Source organism: Dermacentor silvarum, chromosome 8 (assembly GCF_013339745.2).
Source record: "Dermacentor silvarum isolate Dsil-2018 chromosome 8, BIME_Dsil_1.4, whole genome shotgun sequence".
NCBI lineage: Eukaryota > Metazoa > Arthropoda > Arachnida > Ixodida > Ixodidae > Dermacentor > Dermacentor silvarum.
In genome coordinates, this window is record NC_051161.1 from 70,794,462 (window position 1) to 70,802,126 (window position 7,665).

At 43.1% G+C, this 7,665-nt stretch overlaps 1 protein-coding gene across 1 annotated transcript; it reads left to right on the forward strand.

Annotated features, from left to right (window-relative positions):
* Positions 1–2,061: 2,061 nt before the first annotated feature.
* On the forward strand, positions 2,062–7,460 carry LOC119462205 (uncharacterized). Its single transcript, XM_049672612.1, has 4 exons — positions 2,062–2,168; positions 4,449–5,257; positions 6,985–7,048; positions 7,332–7,460. Exons 1-2 carry the CDS (start codon positions 2,132–2,134, stop codon positions 5,246–5,248), a joined length of 837 nt encoding a protein of 278 aa, XP_049528569.1. The 5' UTR covers positions 2,062–2,131; the 3' UTR covers positions 5,249–5,257; positions 6,985–7,048; positions 7,332–7,460.
* The last annotated feature ends 205 nt before the right edge of the window (positions 7,461–7,665 follow it).

Here is a 7,665-nt window from a genome sequence, read left to right on the forward strand (position 1 = left end):
GCATATGTTTGATTTCAATGATGCCATTACAATCATTACATTCCTTCCTAGTCTCCCTCTCTGGATATATTTTGTTAATGTGGTACGGCGTGGCGTATGTACCTGTTTCCAATAAGCGCAGCGAGACTGCCTGAACCCTGTTTAGTTTTGAGTTTGGCAATGGCAATTGCCTGCGTCTAAGATAGTAATGTTTGGTAGTCTCATTATAAGTTATTAAATGATCTCTATATACCCCGTACTGATGGTGAACGGCTCGGTTATGGCTGTCATGGTTAGCAAGTCCTCGTGCCAAGTCATGCGCAACCTCGTTGAGGTTTACCCGAGTCTCGTCCACTTTCCCCATATGCGCAGGAAATCATCGGATTTCTGTTCTCCTAATCCTAATGTTTTCAACGAGTTTAGCTGCAACTCCAGCAACGTAGCCTTTATCAAAACTTTTTATAACGGCTTTTGAATCACTGTAAATGAAGGCCCACTTATTACTTCTGATGGCTGGAGCAATTGCCACTTGTTCCGCCACCATGGGTTCCTTCACTATTTTTACAGCAATGTCAGTGAGTTATTTCATTAGGGTGGTGACCAGCGCGGGTGTAATAATATAGGCACCTAATTTAGGATGCACATACGCAGTTCCTGCTACGCGTCGATAAGTGCAGAATCCCCCCCCCCCCCCCCCCCACCTCCGCTGAAACTGTGAGTGCACGTTCCACAAAGTGCTTAATAACCCGAAACTTGATACAGCGCGTTTTTAAGAGGTGTGGAAACACAGTAGAGCATTTCCTGGTCCACGACCTTGAGTCACTCAGAAGCAATGTAAGTAAACTAAGAAATGACGTAAGAAAATTCACAAGGCAGCGGATGTTTAGAGTCGCGCAATCTGTTATAATTTAGGGAGAAACTATGAATTCCCCTTTCGCATAGGGCACCTCCCGTCGGCTGTTCGGAGACATCAACCAACATTCCTCTCCCCAAACAAGAATATCTCCAGTCAGTAAAGATCGGTGTTCGCAGAGTACTTTGCTGAAAGACGCAACAATGTCACTAACACCGCCAATGCTGCGTAAAAGCTTTCCTAAAGTAGTTTCGTAGTGAGCAGACGTTCAATAGGTCCACAAGATCGATGCATATGTGTTTTCAAACAGGAACCCTTACATAAGTTCATATAGCCCGCACTTTCACAAGTGGAAGCTGGCCGTATTAGACTGGCTTACGAACAAAACCAATTTCCACTGCTTAACATGTCGCCGGCGTACGCACGGATCAAGCAGAATCCACTGAAGGGCCATTTTATTCTTCCTACCCAGTGAGACGGAGAATAGGAAGGGAGAACGTAAGCCGGTTTACCAGAAATTCTTAACTAGGGAGCACAATGAACAAAAAATCTTGAACTAACCTATCGCGTCGACTCTTATTGTATTGTCGCATATCATAGCCCTCGTGAACGTTGCTGAGGTGGGCATGTAGATGGCCTGTATGCTTGCAGAGGACTTGTTTTAACCATGGGCCCACATATAAACCTGTATTTCCACTCACAATTACCGCATAAATGGTAGATTTGGCAGCCGCAAGGTGAAAGTGTCTGTAGAACACCAAGCTGAATAAAGATAATGCCTTTTATTTTTTTTTGTGCATGCCCTGCTGAGTGCAAGCGGACATCGTGCAGAACATATTGTGCTTTGACACTGGGCGACATGCCTTAACGTGACTTCTGGGTTACCGTTATCTAACAATACCAATATGGCACATTGTGCGTGTGTGGGTATATTTTTTTTATTTATATAGAGTCGCAGTCGCTGTACATTGTGTTCCTAACTGCAGAACACATCGGTGTCACCATTGTCGGGCTAGCAAAGAAATAAAGAGAGAGAAACACAGGCAACTGGAACATCTACCGCCCCTGCGGGTCTTCTATGTAACTCCAAGACCCAGCGGGGGGTTGCAGCGCGAAGAACAATTTTTTTTTTCAAATACAGTGATCAATTCTATTAAGAACAAGAAAAAATGCGTTAGCAAGTCATTGTTCTCCCAAGCTCCCATAGTTGCCGGATAACTATATAATAACCAGTGCTGTAGTCCAAAATTCGCAATTCTGCAGGTCTACTAACCAGAGCCACCGGAGGACACAGCCGTCATGAAGGCCTTCGTTGCCATCGCCCTCTTGTCTGCTGGTGAGGAGCTGCAATTTCTTTTCATTCGTTCAAACCAGCATTTTAAAAACATCTCCAAAGGAGATTGATCAAAATATAAACTGCTGTTTACATTTCTTGATAATTTCTTCAATGTCTTACGCCCTTTTCTTTGAGGAAAAGGCTTAATGATTACTGGTGAATAAAATATAGGCTAAACTCTAATGTTTGAATATGCCGCCTTTGTCGCAAAGCTAACGACGTCACGGCGACCTCAAGGATTTGATAGCATTGTTGAGTATTTGGATCGTTGTTGTGCAAAGAAAGTTAACAAAATAACACCAGCTTGACTCCGTGTTCGACTGTGAATACAATATATATATATATATATATATATATATATATATATATATACATTCCTAAGCATCCCTAAGCAGGAGATTGTGTGTGAAGTGCGCGCTGGCGTCCCCAACCGTACTTCGTGAGGCTTGCTTGTTGCTAATATAGTCTCTGCCTAAGCGCAAGCTAAATTAGAGACGTCTAAACAGAAACATTAGGTCGAGCAACATTGGCGTATTGCAGTTTGGTAATTCCTGATAGGCTGTTAGCATGTATGGAAGTACATTACACCAGTTTTGCTGAACCTAATACTTGACTTCAGTCTCTCTTTATCGGGCTGCTCGAAATGAAAAGAATGTACTGTGAGCAGAATGGATTCCTAACTTGTAAATTCTGAAGCAAAACAAAGCATTTTGCTAGGAAAGTGCAAACATTCAACGTAGCCCAACGTATGCGTTATCTGATGTAACCTTTTCTACACACCAGCGAACACGCAATATCAGCACTGAGTTTCTGATGAAGGGATTAAGCTCTGGAGAGCCATATTGTTTCTTCTTGCTATATATGGATGGATAGGTTGCTGCAGATAGGGAGTATTATACAATGCCATACAGGTTGGAAAGGAAACGCAGACATAATAATATGAACAATCTTCGGCGAATATATTCCTTATGCCAATGGTTCCAAGGAGCATCAAACAATAGAATTCCGTTGTTTCTTTTTCTGTGTCTGTCACTCCTTTTTTATGTGTTTGTGCTACGTTCAGTATTAAATGCCTGAACCTAAGTTCGTGGGCCTGACCTGAAGTTCCTAAGGTTACTTAAAAAATTCAGTTCTTAAAATTTACAACTTCTATGATCGCAAGAATATGGAGACTATGAACTTTAAGAAAATCACTTATTCAGAAACGTTCCCGATATTCTCTAATATAGGGCCTACCTAGGAGCGTGTTCGCCACATAAAAGAGCGCTCTCGAAAGATGTCGCTACAAGAGGCGCTACTTCGAGGGTGTCCCTAGCTATTCTTTTCCTTGACTTCACATTGTTCTACCAACTGGCTACAAAATGACTTACCCCGCCCCTCCACTAATCATTGGGATAATAATTAAAACGGGTAATAGGGCGGTATCTTGAGGCCGCACGCTGTATCCTAACATCGGCCTCAGTTCCTTTGGCGTAGCGTTGGTGACACTGCTGCTATTCGTGCTCTTCTTCATCAGAATTGTAAACCTACCACTTATACTGGAGCGCTTCAGGTTCAACATTCTGTACATGTTGAATGCAATTACATTAATTAGATTCCCAAAACAAGAGTCTACTTTCACTTGTTATGTTGCTAATCTTAGCCCCAATGCTACTGATAGGCCGCAGTTTATCGTTTTACTTGGAAGATTTGTTTTGTGTATAGCGAGTGAAATGTCAAACTTTTTCATTAAACGTGCGGTACATTCCTCTTAGTCATTTACATCGGGCTCTATTGAGCAGCTGCCCGTAGCACCCAGATCCATAAAACCGGCTTCCCATTGTAGCCATGATGCTTTGTTCAAAAATATTTACTAAGGAGCGAAAGCGTCCAGGAAGCGGCTCCTGTACGTGCATGCGGGTAGATACATGTATAGCTTTTTCATGTTATATAGCATGCAAATAATATCTTCCAAGTATAGAATCAGCAGCTTAATAGGACATATAACACACCTCAGATAGCCAGAAACATCTTGCACAGAATTAAAGCCACAGCACATAATACTGGATAATACTATTGCACATCATAAAAGCTAAAAAGAAATAACGAACAGCAAAAACGGTACGCTCAAACTTTTCTATTGCAGCTACTGTTTAAATCTTGGCTGTATGATTCCCTTGAGAGCACTGTTTTACCGAAATGACTGTTATCGGCTGCCGGTGTCTGTGTGAATAACTGCATAACATCTGTGCAGTACCACTAAGATTAGGCCTAAAATTTACAGTTTTACCTCAATTCCAGCCTCACTGGCATATGCTGCGCCACCTTCCGCCGTGAAGACGGAGTTCGCTGGCCTCAACCGTCAGGTAGGACCTGCCGGAGGTGTCGCACGTGGCGGACCTGTCGGACCTGTCGGACCTGCTGGACCTGTCGGTGCTGGCGCACAAGGTCAACCGGGTGCCAGCGGTCCTTTCGGATTTGGCATGGGCCAAGCGGGTGGACCAAGCGGACCCGTAGGAGCTCTTCCCAGTGGCACTGGCAGATTCCCTGTCAGTGTTGTCGGTAGTTTCCCTAGCGGTTTCCATGGTGCTTTCCCTGGCGGTTTCCAAGGCGGTTTCCTTAGTGGCCCGAGCGGCGTATCCCCCACTGGTGCCGGCGCTTCCCCCACTAGTGGCCCCGGATCTGCTGGTCCTAGCGCTGCACCATCAGGTGGCCGACCTGGTGCAGCAGCCGGAGGCTTCTTTCCCAGTGGAGGCGTCTCTGGGGCATGGTACCCTGGTAGCTACAATGTATGGCCGGTGTATGGCCCAGTATATTACGGACACGGCGGAAACGGCTTTGGTGATGGCTACGGTTTTGGCTTCGCTGGCGTTCCTCTTGGCGGATATGCCTATGGTCCTTTCGGAGACTACTTCGGCGATAACGGCTACTGGGGCGGCCTCGGCGGCTATGGTTATGGTTACCCTGCCCCCGGTTTGTATTGGGGTCCTCAAGTCTGGGGGTTTTGGAGCCTCTTCGCCTTCTGTGGGTTCTGTCGTAGGCCAGGGCGCAGCAAGAAGCACAACTCCAGCTGCAGGAGTTGGTGGAGTTGCCGGTTCTAGCAGCGCTAGGTAAGAGTTTTTCCAACGAATATTGTAATTCCCTGCTGATCAATCAAGTTTTTCAGTGAGCAGTATACCTTGACGCCAAGAATTCTTTTCTTTAATACCTTATTGCACATCACCCCGACACGTTATTAAGTGTGTGTTTTAGTGTGCGAAAGCGAGAAACACATTTAATGTGCATAACAACTGAGACGTGAATTCCTCTTTATGTACTATTTACTTAGTTGGACATACATGGGTACTGCAGTATGCAGCGTCCCGTAAAAGCTGAGCGTGATTTCACCAAGCCACATAACAATTTCCTAACATTAACTTTAACCGAAACACCAGCTACACAACTCTTAAAGTTCTGCCGAAATAAACTTACCGCTCTTCAAACACGCGTGGCACTGACAGAATACTGGGCACAAATTTCACAAAGTCAATTTAGCAGTATTCATTATTTTCCTACACTGCGTTCAGACGTCAAATGGGAATATATGCATTTCGAGCATTTTATGGAATCAAATTACTCGTATAACGAACGAGTTACAAAAAAAATAATTCCATGACATCTCGTGCTACGTTGCACGAGATGTCATATAATGTCATACGAGGTGTCAGCACGCAGCATAGCATCGCAACATGTTTGAGTTCAAGAATATTCGCCTTAACTGGCACAATTTTTTAAACCAACGTCACAAAACGCCAGCTTTAACTCGTGCGTGTAAGTTCGCAAGTATTGGATACCTTGTAAGCGACACAGTACAGCTTCTCCTGTCTCCCCTTTCCATCCGCGCACGTGCACGTATTTTTATGATGCTTCTCCGCGTGCCATTTCAACTGAGTTGCAGGCTTACGCATATGAGCACTGTGGTTCGCTTGCCACGAGACATTCACTGGTCTTTTTAAGCTACGTTATGTAATTTATGTATTTGCAATAATTTTCTCCATTTCATAGCATAATTAAACATTAAGCCCTTAAAGATATTGTGACACTCTCAAGTGCACTTTGGGCTTATGCCTCAACAAGATGTGAGGCATGCATGAGAGGTGGAGAAGAGAAAGAAGACACTGTTAGGCTGCTTGCTACTCGGCTTATCAAGGCTGTCACGAATGCCGATGCGACTATGTCCGATATGTTCTCACTGATAAAAACCAATCGTCTTTCTTACTCCTTTCACTGCAGTTTTCGTTCATGCAAAAATATGGGGAATCGGTTAGTACAAACTTCGCCTAAGGCTATTTTGAAATTGTATTTTATTCTTTATTTGCTGTTCCGCCCTAACATGCAAACCGCAGCAAACGCTAGTTTACTTGAGCCTACAATTTTGTTTTAGTTAGCAGGTTCTAAAATATGCTGGTGGAATCATTTGAAGAAATAAAAGTTGTTCAATCTTTGGTGCCGTAACCAACAGAAAGAAAACTTATTTGCAGTACTCATGAAATTTGTAACTCAAACGCTACTTTCAGCCTCTGTCAGCACACGCGATAAAAAAGAACGTTCGATTTCCATTCATATGGCTAGGCTATGACGGAATTCAGGTTTCTCATTGCTATAACAGCCAGTAAAGTTTTCACGAAAACCGCATCTGCATTTATTTTTTCCAGGCTTCATGCTTCTTTCATTTTATTTCCTATCATGTTGCGAGGATATAAAAAAAGCCAATTGTTGCTCTAACCAACAAAATATGCGCAATGATATTTTTCCCCAAGGCCAACTAAAGCCTTTTACTTCTTTGGTTACTTTCTAGCCAATTGCCCGCGAGGCAATAAGCAACCATCGTCAACATTCCTGGCAACACTACAAAAGCCAAAGTGAGTGAATGTTTCATATATTACTGCCTTCGTAGCCCCCTTTTATTATTACCTTAATAAAATTAAATACTTTTACTTGATTGTGAGGAACCTCCGAAAACTTAAGCCATAAAAGCTGTGTGAAATTTTAAGAACTTTCTTAAACCAAGCTCAGCTAAAGAAACTATGTAACCTATTCAAGTAAATAATGTCGGCATGCCTAAGATATATTTCACATTTCGCTTCCTCTTTATAAGCTATGCATACGAGTTCTAACCAGTTGCGTTTTTCTTTCTCCTTCCAGCTAATATCTGCGCTTTTCTGGACAATAAAAAAGTACAACAGATATTCCAACGCTAAGAAAATGTGGCAATTCGACAAGATAAACTTATTTACTACACAATGAATAAAACAGCCAATCTTTCAACAGAAATTAATGGTCTTCTTTCTAATTATTCATATTAGTCACGCTCTTGAAAGACCTAACTACATTACATAAAGCTTCCGCACAATATTTTCTACCGGGCGTAATGAAGCAAATCCCCAATGATCAGCTCAAGTTCTCATGCACACACTATACTGGTAATTGGTTATCTCACAATCCCGCAATAAACCTTCACTCGTCAGTATGCCGTAAG

Excerpts from the sequence above, each read along its gene's own strand:
- LOC119462205 (XM_049672612.1), top strand. The coding sequence starts at position 2,132 with ATGAAGGCCTTCGTTGCCATCGCCCTCTTGTCTGCTG. Across the intron at positions 2,169-4,448 it reads CATCGCCCTCTTGTCTGCTG|CCTCACTGGCATATGCTGCG; the intron begins GTGAGGAGCTGC and ends CCTCAATTCCAG.